We start from the raw sequence: 12,038 nt of genomic DNA on the forward strand, positions 1-12,038 counted from the left end.
TAAAAAAAAAACAAAAATAACAAGTTTTGAGAAAGATCGAGAAAATTCAAAATTATTTTTTTAATCCTTGGAATTGGATTTAGCAAGGGTAAATATTTTTTTTTTCAATTTTATATCATTTTGAAAAAAAAATCCCTCTGGCCTGTCGCTCATGAACATTATATGAAAAAATATATCTAGGCGATAAAAAAATTTTTCAGAAATTTTTCGAACGAGTTTTAAGATTTGCGCGAGTAGACACCCTGTAAAAATAAAGGTTGTTAAATAAAGTGCAGCACAAATTTAAGAAAGGTAATTCACATACAACTGTTTATTGAGACATGTAGAATACATCTGGTCATACACAAAAATCTTTGATACTTCAAATCAAGCTCTTAGCCCGAAAAAAGGAATCATGTTATAACATTCTTTTGTAAATTCATTATTAATCATTATGTTTAACTACGTTTCACACTAAAGTTAGGGGCAACTTGGAGAAATAAAAATTGCGGGAATTATAAAGCAAAGCAATTAGTAGATAGGAGTTGAATAATAAAGAATCCGAAAAAACACAATTTATAATTGTCAGTAATGTAAATAATTTGGCGATAAAATAATTTTGCACGTTTGTTTTATAGCTACGGAGCTGATACGTAGCGCAAAAAAATATAACATATATATATGTATCTTTTTTTTTCCTTTTCGGGGGTTTGGGGGCGGGTGTTTTTCTTACTGAATCCTTCGTTACTATCGTACGATTTCCTTCTTTCTCGTTAATTAGTGCTAAATAACATCACGTCACAAAAATGCATATATTCGCAGAAATATAATATATATTTATATATAATTAAAAAAAAAAAAACATGTGCTTCGTGGGCCGCTTTGAATTAATGTTCGCAACGTTTCGACCCAAGAATCACACAACATCCGACATATGAGAGATGGCCAACTGCGACATGATAAGCCCCGAATGATGTAATGATGTCTTGAATAAAAAAAGGAAATTTGCGAATTCTATCATCCATCTTATCATCATCATTATTATTATCATCATCATCATTATAATTATTATAATTATTATCATTATCATCATTATTATTAATCGGGGCGTTGGCCGGATAAAAAAAGAAGGGCGCGCGCACGCGGCTACGGCATCGCCAGCCACAGTGTGTGTGGTGCAATATCCTAAAATGCGACCGATAACCCCCCCCCGCCTCTTTCCCAGGCACCCCAGCTGCCACACCAATTATCAAAATATAAAAAGAGGATCGGAAGATGATACTGGTGGGACAAGGAAAAACATAAAGGAGAGATGGGGATAAAAAAAAAAAAAAAAAAAAAAATAGGAAAGAGATACGACAGTAATATACTTTTGGGACGCCTTTTTTGCCGGAACAGGGCCGGGTGGTATTATCGATAAACACTAGTACCTAGATCAGTCTAAGAATCTCGTCACCGTGAACTGTCTCCGCTTTAGCCAAGTTATAATTCCTTGCCCCCGCAAGCCGAACTCTCTTTATAATCGTATCTCTGCATCTATGTACTTGTATGTGTATACATATGTAATATATATAACATATCTTTTTGCTTTCCTTATTTTTTTTCTTTATTTTTTTCTCTATCATGTTCTTATTATTCCTTTTTATTACAATTTTTTGCACAGAAGAAACCAGACTTCTTTTTATTATGTTGGAATATTATCATGTGTGTCACAAAAACCCACTCAATTATGATTAGCAATATCATCCTTATCATATTGTTAATATTAATATTATTATACCCTCGATATTATGCTTTTCATAAATAGGGTGTGTAGGTAAGTAGAGTAGGTAGATAAAGATATATAAAATATGGTAAGCGAATAATCAGTAAAAAGGAGCGGTGAAAAAGGGGGCACGAGAGGAATGAAAAGTAAATCACCAATACAAACCGCGATTTCGCAAGTTGCTCGAATTTTTTCCCTTACTTTTTTCTTTTTTTTTTCTTTTTTTTTTTGAAACAATGATCGCAACGATTGGGGACAAGACGTATAAACAATGATCGCAACAGAAACAGGAAATTTTTCTCTCGTCTAATCATTACTTCCGGATGAATTGAATTCATCGCTACCAATGACAAAGAAAAATTAGACTTCGGTAAAAACATGAATAAAAATTAACAAAATGCTTATATAATACGTAATTGGGAGAACAATCGTCATCTAGACGTTTTATCTGTAAAGTATCTATGATTTCGATTTTTCTCATATTTTGTGTCAGCCTGTAAATCATATACGATGATTCCATGTTACAATGTGATGTATATATGCGATCTTTTTATATTTGTGATTGGTCGGTCTCTATGGCATAATCGTTCAGTGTAAAATCAGACTCCATATTGTCTTACATATATATATCCCCGTCAATTCTATTATTATATCAAATCCGATTTAGAGCCAATATATATTGCGGTTATTTTCATTTCAATTATGCGGTTGTTATCTCGTTTGGTGTGTTACAATAAACAGGAGACTGATATGCAGTTATTCCGTTATTACAATATCTTTTTTTTCTTTTTTTTTTTCGTCTTTATGTCGTATTTGTTTTCATATTCCAGGGGTGCGTGTAAAATACAAATTATTTGCATATATTTTCTTTTTTCTTTCCTTTTTCAAATAATCATCCAGAACAGGGGGTGTCTGGGCTCCAGGGACAGGGACCAACTACAGCCCGCACTTACAACTCTTACTAATTAACTAACAGGCTAACAATAACAACAAGTCAACACTCAAAATGTGTGCTGTATGTGTTCATGCATTTGTAAACATTAGATTTTACATCCTATTTCAATCCGTGACTATCATTATCAAATTCATAGTCAGTCATCTTTAAAACGTTTCCTCTCTTTTTTTTTTTTTTTTTTTGTAAAAGAGAATACAAAAAAAACAAATTTTTATTTTTTACATAAAATTTAGAAAAAACAATACACTCTCTTTCTTTACTTCTCCTTCAAAGGTAATAGATTTACCTTTGATATTTGCTTTCAACGAACAATTTTTAATTTTTTACTTATAAAAAAAGAAACACATCAACAAATAAATATATATTATGATTTGAATCTGAATTTGTCTTGGCTATTCGGATACTGTCATTGAAAAATTTACTGTACAAGCAGATTTCTTTACGATAGTGAGCAATACTCTTTTTTTTCCCTTTTCTTTGTCTTATTTAATAAAACCTTTGCCTGACTGTAATCAAACTTAATCTGGGAGACATTCGCAGAACCGTTGTCTTGCAACGTTTTACCATTCGCTACTTTCACGAAACTTTGCCTGACTCTTAATAATAATAGTTTCACTGACTGTACACGTTTATAGACCAACAATAGAAGGTCTTGTAGCGCACTTGGCACGCTCCACGCACACATACACATACAAAGACACATTCCGCTTAAAGAAAACTCCTTTTCTCCCGTTTCTTGCAAGTCATACACGTCTTAGACGCTCTCATCCATCTCACATGCTCGCTAAATATCGCATTCTCGCCCTGTGCCTTCTGCTTGCCTAACCATACCTACAACATTTCTCTACTTCTTCAATCTTGGAAATTTTTGTCAGCTCTATCTCTCTCTTTTGTTCCCTAGCATTTTTGTTTCCCTTCCATGCTACCTACTTCTTCGTTTCACAGCTTATCTAACACACACGCTTCGTCACGTAGATTCATAACAGCATCATGTATTAAACCGCAGGCTTCCATGAGTTCTCTTAACTAATACAAGCCATCACAATCCTTATGTCAACATCACTGATCTTCATCACTTGGCAGTAAACAATGTGACAATGCAGTAGTGGTACTTAGATTAGTATTATCATCATAATAATAATAATAATAGTACGGGGTGAGTGGGCGGTCACACTCCGATGTAATAATTAGTCTCAGTGGCACATCACTGTACATAATCACAACAACAGCGGGCGATGGTGGTGGCGCAGAGTACAGTTGCTGCGTATTATTATTTAATATGAAAAAACATTTACAATTACTCGAGAATTGATTAAGAACGATAATAATATAAATGGATGATTTTTTTCCCTCTCTTCGTCTATAGAATGTCTTTCCTCTTTTCTCTCTCTCTCTCTCTCTCTCTCTCTTTCTCTCTCTCTCTGTCTCTCTCTGTCTCTCTCTCTCGTTTTCTCTTTCTCTCTCTCTCTCTCTCTCTCTCTCTCTCTCTCTCTCTTTCTCATGCACGCACACACTCATCATGTACACATACACACCCCTTGATGTTAATTTCTTTTCTTCTTTCTCTTTTTCGCTTCGATCTATCTATGCATTTGTTCGTGCGTGCGTATTTTTTCATCACAAGATTGTAGAAGTTAGCTCCATGACTGGTAAGAGTCTTGATACCATTCGTGATCATCACCAGAAACACCGCCGAGCGCGCCGGCTCTATTTCCGAAACTTATGTCACCGCCACCACCACCACTGCCACCATTTACACTCGCCAATCCGTATGCATTGCCCAGTGGTTGTTGGGCGAGGGGCTGGTTTCCCCAATTGCTCTGGAAGCGACGCTTAGATTCCCCCTGGTTCTGGTGACCCCCGTCAAATTTTCGTTTACCTGCTGTAAAAGATATCACCATCGTGATAAAACAAATATTTATATAAGAAAAAAAATAAAAAAAAAAAAGAAAACATTAAATTACAATCCTTTTTATCATTGTGCGTGATGTTTGGAAAATATATACACATATATATATAGGAAGATGAAAGAGATTCAGAGTTTTTTGTGTGAGTGTTATATGGTGGTGTGTTCAAAAGATGTGTGATCGAAGTGATACGACCGCAAGCTTATTCACGAAAAATTAAATAAAACACAAGTTACTCGATCTATTCTATTGATTTTATATAAAATTTTAAGGCCTTGAACAAATACTGTCATAAAAAGGGAAGAACTAACCTACTGCTCTGTTACAATCAAGTAGATGGGACTCGGATACCTTGATTGGAAGGTGGATTGGATCGTTTACTGTAAGGTGAATAATACGTGAAAAATACATGACACTGTAGAGGAATATGTAGTCTAATAAACTAATTATTATGTATTATCTAAATAATAAACACTTTTAAAGAACCTCAGGGGGACTGAAAATACCTATCATTAGGAAATCTGTAAAGAGAATCAGAATATAATTAAATATCTCGAATAAAATGCATAGTGATCGTAACAGATTCAATGTATCACTTTTTTCTTGTAGTAATTGATTGCAACTATTACCTTCGCATTAGAAGGACGAAGAATAAATATTTTACAAGTATTATAATCGATATTACGTACATAAAATATCTGAGTTTTCTTTATAAAACAGAAGCAGAGCTGAAAAACTTATCGCAGAATAAAAGCAGATAACTAATAGAAAGCTGCTTAGTGAAAAAAATATTATTGAGAGCGATTAAGAAAACTCATGTCGAACATTAAATGATGCGATCTATAATAGCTAGTACTATAATAGCAATATAGTAATAGCAGAGACAAAACTTTATGTATATTTGCCGAAAAAAAATACAAATTTTCTTATAATAATCACTACTAAAAGAACTAGCAATACTAGCGATACTAGCAAAATTTACGTTTTATTATTAACGACAAATTCAAGTTTTATTTGTATTATATCGTGTAGCGTATCGTTTTAGCGTAATGTAATACACAATATGACTTTTTGAAAAGAGAGTATTACGACAAACAAAAAAAAAATATATATAAAACTATCTATTTCAAATGAGCAACAAATAAGAATTAAAAAATTATGGAAAATTAATTTTTTTCGGTAGAAGATTTATGTTATCTTGAGTTTTTTTAAATCACCTCACTTATATGTAATTTTATTTCTCATATAAGTTGATTCTTCTAATAATTCCTCATATAAAAGTTTCAGATAAAATTAATTAAAAAAATCAATAATTTACTGACAATGAAATGTCCTATATATATCGTATTATAATATTAAAATAAATTATAGAATATCTCATAAACTATTTTTTATATATAATAATTCCATTTAATATTTTTCTCCGTAATATTTTTATATGCACTATAATAAAATATACATGTATCAAGAAATTTATGCAAAAAATTATATACTAAAAAATATACTATTTTAAGATATTCAAGATATTCAAGATAATCTTAATTTTTTACTGCAAAAAAATTGACTTTTTCGACAATTTTTTACTTTAGTCTATTGTTATAGCTCAAAGTAGATAATAAAACAATTTTATATAATCTTTTATCAATCTATTATAAATGTTACAAAAATCATGAATACGATAAATACTCTGTACATAACATCGTGATTTAAATATTTGTATTCCCTAAAAAATATATATAAAACTTGAACGAATAAAATAATATATGTATAACTTTTTTAGATCCAATACTTGAATGATCGATGCTTATTATTACTAATTTTTATCCCAACAATAAATTATTATTTTTTTACATCCTCTGGATCTTCAATAATGTTTTAATATGTAATTTCATTATTAATTATTAAGGATACATTGAATTTTTAGACGATTATAATTACAGATAAGACGCAAATGTCAATGCAAATTTTCAGACGTAAAAAATATTACGATGAATTCAGAATAGAGCAAACTTGTGTATATGTATGGTGTTTGTGTAAATGTAACGGGGATTAAATGTAAACAGTGTAAAAGATGATTTATTGTGGAGATACAGACCATCCTCACCTGGTAAACTTCCCTTGGCGCGGACCCCCCCACGAGCGGCCAGCCGCTGGACCCCACGGACCCCTGAAGCTGCGGGGTTGCGTCCCCCCCTGACTGGCCCACGGGCTTGCGGGCCACCGATTCGGCCACGTGGCACTACTCCACGGCCACGACCAGCCTGACCAATAAACACACACCCAAACTGTTACCCTATCTAATTACATAATTAATTGTTTGCATTTATATCTGCGATTAAATTATTGTTCATTCTTTTCTTATTATTTCCTCTGTCCTATATGTAATTAAATATATTTTGCAGTAGTAGCCCTTAAAAATGTAGTTAATAATTATATTAACGTATGATAAGAATTAAAAAAATTAGTCGATATATCGGAATATTTTCTACACATATATGCGTATTTCACATATTTAGAGATGTACATATATGTACATATAAGGCTTTTATATATACATCATGAACATAGCGAGAGAAGAGATTAGTAAGTAACAGAGAAAAAAGAAAAAATAATGAATGGAGGAAAAGGAGGAAAAGGAGGGAAAAGAGAGAGAGAGAGAGAGAGAGAGAGAGAGAGAGAGAGAGAGAGAAAAAGAGGGAGAGAGAGAACGAGAGAGATAGAGAAAAGACAAAAAAAGAAAGCGAAAAGACAAAGCGAAAAAGAGAAAGCGAAAAGGAAGGACGCGACAGAAGAGATAGAGCCTATAACCAAATTTACTAACCACATTTTTACATACATTACAGCAGTAGGAGTTAGCAGAGTTATCCAATGTAGTAAAGCGAAAAGCGAACTGATTGGTTGGCGTAGGAACTTTTAAGCGACACAAGCTATTGCACTGGTAGCTAAAACAAAATTCAACCAAAAGGCATATTATATAAATAAGTGGCGCAACACATTATTAAGCAATTAAAAAAAATCTGGTTTAAGCACGGAAGCTATGGGTATTATTTTATATACATGGGTGTGGGAACGGCGAGAGCCAAAGCAAGAGTTGTGTTTACTGGTGCTATATACGAGGGACACAATCCTCTCTATTCCGTCATCTGTCTTCGTGGTCTTTATCACACCTATGCACAATTCACAATATAATTTACAAATGATAATAAAATATAATTAATTAGGTAATACGTGTACAATAAATTAGTTGTGAATAAATTGTATTCACATGACATTATCATTGTTATTTATAACTTGCGACAAACTTTTCCTCCTATTTTAGGAGAGTCTGAACATATTAAGTTATAACACATGTATGTGTGTGTGTGTGTGTGTGTGTGTTAAATGTAAAATATAAAATAAGTAAATATAATAAGAACATGCGAGTACATCTATACTCTGTATACAGATGTACTCCCATGCTCTTGTAAAAAACTGATTTGAAAAAAAAAAAAAAGAAAATTTATATTAATGCATACGATTGTTATTTATATTCGTATCTTTAATATTAAAAAAAAAATAAAAAAATAAAAAAACAATAAATATTTCCAAAACGTTGAGTCAAATAGTATATAATTATAAGACATCTCGCTAACGTGATTATCCAAATTCAATATCTTCGTTGTTTTTAATGACCAGAATATTATAAAGAATGTTACAGACATGTCATTTATTTTTCCTTAAAATAAAATATTTTTGTCATATATAACGATGAAATAAAAATATACCAACCATCAATCCATTAAAATATAACATGTCCTATTAATCTGTGGAATTACATACCTTAAAGCAATTAATTCAAAATAAGCTTGGTACTAATTTTTTCATGTTTCCACAAGACAGATTACAAATTTATATTTAATACAAAATCAAGTAGAATTATTCATGGTAAGGTTTCTAAAAATTTAAACTGTCAAAATATGTGATATCTCTGTAATAACCACCATTCAACATATTGTTGGAAAAAATATATATTATAATTTTCTTCAAAATGTATTAAATTAAAAAAAAAACTAATAATAATTTATCGATTTCATCAAATTATTAAAATCTCTTGGAAAAAACTGCTTTATATTTCGTTTTCAATATTATTTCTATTTTTTATTATTAGAAAAAAAATCGATAATACTATGCAAATATATTAAGTGAAAAAGAGAGATACAGACAATTTAAGAAAAAATAATCTTGAGAAAAATCCAAATATATAGAAAAAGTATATTACATGGATAAAATCACGTCGTATGCAAGTTTTAAGCAACATAAAAATATAGATCGTTAAAAATATATTTGGAAAAAGTAATTTTCTCAAAAATGGCAAATTTAATTTGTCATTTGAAAAAAAATAAATAATAAAAGCAAAATAATATAAAGATACTTTAATAATTTGAAAAAGATTTTGTCTCGTTTGTCTTTTCTCTAAAACAACAACTACGACATGTACATCTTATCATGATACGGGAAAAAGAGCTGATAGAGACCATGGACCTATAATATATGGACTATATATCATCGTCCAAACGTGCAGAAAGAGAGAGAGAGAAATGTAAAACAAATCAGTATTTCCCCTTCGTGAATGCGCACAACATGCATTCGCGTAATCCGAGGCTCCTTTTTTATACGGTTTTATCAGCGCACAGTACACATGTCGGAGGAAAAATGCCGATTTCTTTTACACCTCTCTTCGTTCTGCTCCGATATGCTATCTTGTCTATATTTGATAGAGATGCTTAATTCGAATATTATAGATCCATAGTAGAGACTCTTTAATGTAAAAATGGACACGTGCAACTTTTCACTGATTAGTCAAGAATGAAAATGGCGAAATCAATCAAAAAGCACATAACAGCTAGTAATTTTTAACAACGCTATAAATATGCAAAATACTACAAAAATAAAATCAAAAATTTGACAAAGAATTTAAGTAATCGTTAATGTAAATGTAGATTATTAATTTTTTTATCAAATTTATGCGTAAAAATATTAAATATAAGTAAAATTATTAACAAAAATATTTTTATATTTAAAAATATGAAAATGTTATATATCATAATTAAAATTTCACATATCTTTGCCTACACTTTTCACATTAAATCTCGTTGACAAAGTATCACAAAACACGGCTGAAAATTTAAAAAAATTTAGTCGCCACTTTCATTTCAGTATCCAAATTCTTATGAAAGAATCTCCAAGCGCTGGATATAACATATAATAAAACTGAGTATATTGTGTATAATGATAATGAAATATTAACAAGAGAGAAAGTTGATCGCAATATAAAAATATGATAAAAATAAAAAAAATTTTGCGCCTTGCACCCATACACTCTCCTACGTCATATTTTGGATAACCCTGTAACTTGACATAGAAAAAGTATATCATATCCGAGCCACGAGACGCAACGTCGCTCTACAGGAAGAAAAAACAGTGAATTGCTCGTATATGGATTATATATTTATATATAATTTATATATATATATATATATATATATATATATATATATATATATATATATATGTACATGTGTATATACGTATGTTTATATATATATGAATCCATATTTATATTTATCTCTATATATATGTGTGTGTGTGTGTGTTGTGTGTGAATGAGTAAGTGAAAAAGTCCTGTACGCTGCTTTCTGCCTACATCTGGAGTTTCCCTGAAATTGTGCTAGAGTAGCAGTGAGAGAAAAGTAAGGTTAGGAAAAAACCTGCAACAATATAAAAATGTGCTATCTTCTTCCTTCAGAGAACTGTCAAGCTAATTTAAAACTTTCGTTTTTATTTTGCATGTTTTTTCTCTTTTCCTTTTTTTTTTCTTTTTATTGATAAATTGCTTTTCCCGGCTGTATCTTGAAAATTTAGAATGGGTCTACCATGGCTCAGATATGATTTGCAAGCAATTTGAAAGTGGCAACGTGTTCGGGTTAAAGGGTCTAACTTTAGTATTAAAGCGTTGGCGTTAATCAGTATAGCATACATATTGGGATTTGTGCGAGTGTGTACATGCGTGCGTGCGTGTATGTGTGAGAGCGTGTGTACGTGTGTGGATCTCTATAAATACAATGCATCACAGTATTTTAAACAGCATTCATTCGCACTCGCTCACTCATTATTCATTCATTCGTTTATTCGTTCATTCATTCATTCGTTGGTTCATTTATTTATTTATTTATTCATTCATTCATTCATTCATTCATTCATTCATTCATTCATTCATTCATTCATTCATTCATTCATTCGTTCGTTCGTTTATCCGTTCATTTATTCATTCATTCATAGTATATTGAATTATTCGTTCGTTCATATATTCATTCATTTATTCTCTCTCCTCCTCACCCTCTCTCTCTTTTCTTAAAATTCATTGTAAAACTCTAAAGCTCGGATGAGTGCTATTATTCGTATACTGTGAATGCGGTGCATTTAACAATATTATGAAATCAATATACATTAAAAATGTGCAATTTCCTTGCACATTAAACTAGCGCATAGCCAATTAGTCAGCATTAATTTGCACGTTCAGGTTATGAAAATATATAGGCAGAGAGTGATCTAGGCAAAAGTAAATTGGAAACATGTATAACATATTAGGAGACTCCGCGAACACTGTGCCACAGTCAAACTACCGCTAATATATATAAAAAATAATTATATATATATATAATTTCAGAAACAAAAATGACATTTTAGAACCATGAAAAAAGGCGACCCACCGGTTGAGGCTGCCTGCCTCTCCCTCTGGTAGGCGGCGGAGGCGGTGCATAATCGAAATAGTAATCTTCGTATCGATAATAGTCATCGTAATAGGGATCACTGTAGCCACCTCGATAATCCCCATAACCGTAATAGTCGTAATCATAATCTATAAAAACACACATTACAAATAGACCCAAATTTAGCCACGATATATCCAATTAGCAACTTACTAAAATAATACTATTTCAATATTATAAAAAAGGCATGCCGGGAAAAGATAATTTTGAAAATGCCAATAATTAACAAAAACAAAAGAGAAAGAAAAACAAAAATTTAATCATATATTGAAAATAAAATGACTTATGTGAAAAAAATATAATTTCAGAAAACAAAGACACAATTACATAATTAACAATACTCATTGTCAATTACAATTATATAACAAGAGTATTGCACAGACAACTATATATTGATTATCCTACCACCATCATATTTCTTAAGCTAGAAAGTTGTAAGATTATCCGAAAATTTCACTTACTCCAAATAAAATTTGACTATAAAATATAATAATTTAATTACAATATATACATGAAATATTTTAAACATTTATTATCAAATTTAGAAAAATAATCTAATTCAATAATATATAATATTTTAAATATAGTAAATCCTGAGAGATTCATAATTATTTAATTCAATG

The 12,038-nt window shown here is 30.9% G+C and overlaps 1 protein-coding gene across 18 annotated transcripts in view; it reads right to left on the minus strand.

Moving 5' to 3' along the window:
* Nucleotides 1–281: 281 nt before the first annotated feature.
* Nucleotides 282–12,038, minus strand: part of Syp (synaptotagmin binding cytoplasmic RNA interacting protein) — a 30,342-nt gene continuing 18,585 nt past the window's right edge. For 6 of the 18 annotated variants that reach the window (XM_072901255.1, XM_072901253.1, XM_072901254.1 and 3 more), the window contains 3 exons: nucleotides 11,356–11,504; nucleotides 6,702–6,867; nucleotides 282–4,581 (listed from right to left, as the gene is read on the minus strand). In XM_072901255.1, the coding sequence (XP_072757356.1) occupies nucleotides 4,334–4,581; nucleotides 6,702–6,867; nucleotides 11,356–11,504 (563 nt within the window). In that variant the 3' untranslated portion in view covers nucleotides 282–4,333. Of the gene's footprint in view, nucleotides 4,582–6,701; nucleotides 6,868–7,427; nucleotides 7,549–11,355; nucleotides 11,505–12,038 lie in introns of those variants that run through there. The other 12 variants (XM_072901264.1, XM_072901263.1, XM_072901259.1 and 9 more) reach the window with 11 other exon arrangements.

The sequence above is a fragment of the Anoplolepis gracilipes genome, chromosome 10, assembly GCF_047496725.1.
Source record: "Anoplolepis gracilipes chromosome 10, ASM4749672v1, whole genome shotgun sequence".
In the NCBI taxonomy this organism is placed as follows: domain Eukaryota; kingdom Metazoa; phylum Arthropoda; class Insecta; order Hymenoptera; family Formicidae; genus Anoplolepis; species Anoplolepis gracilipes.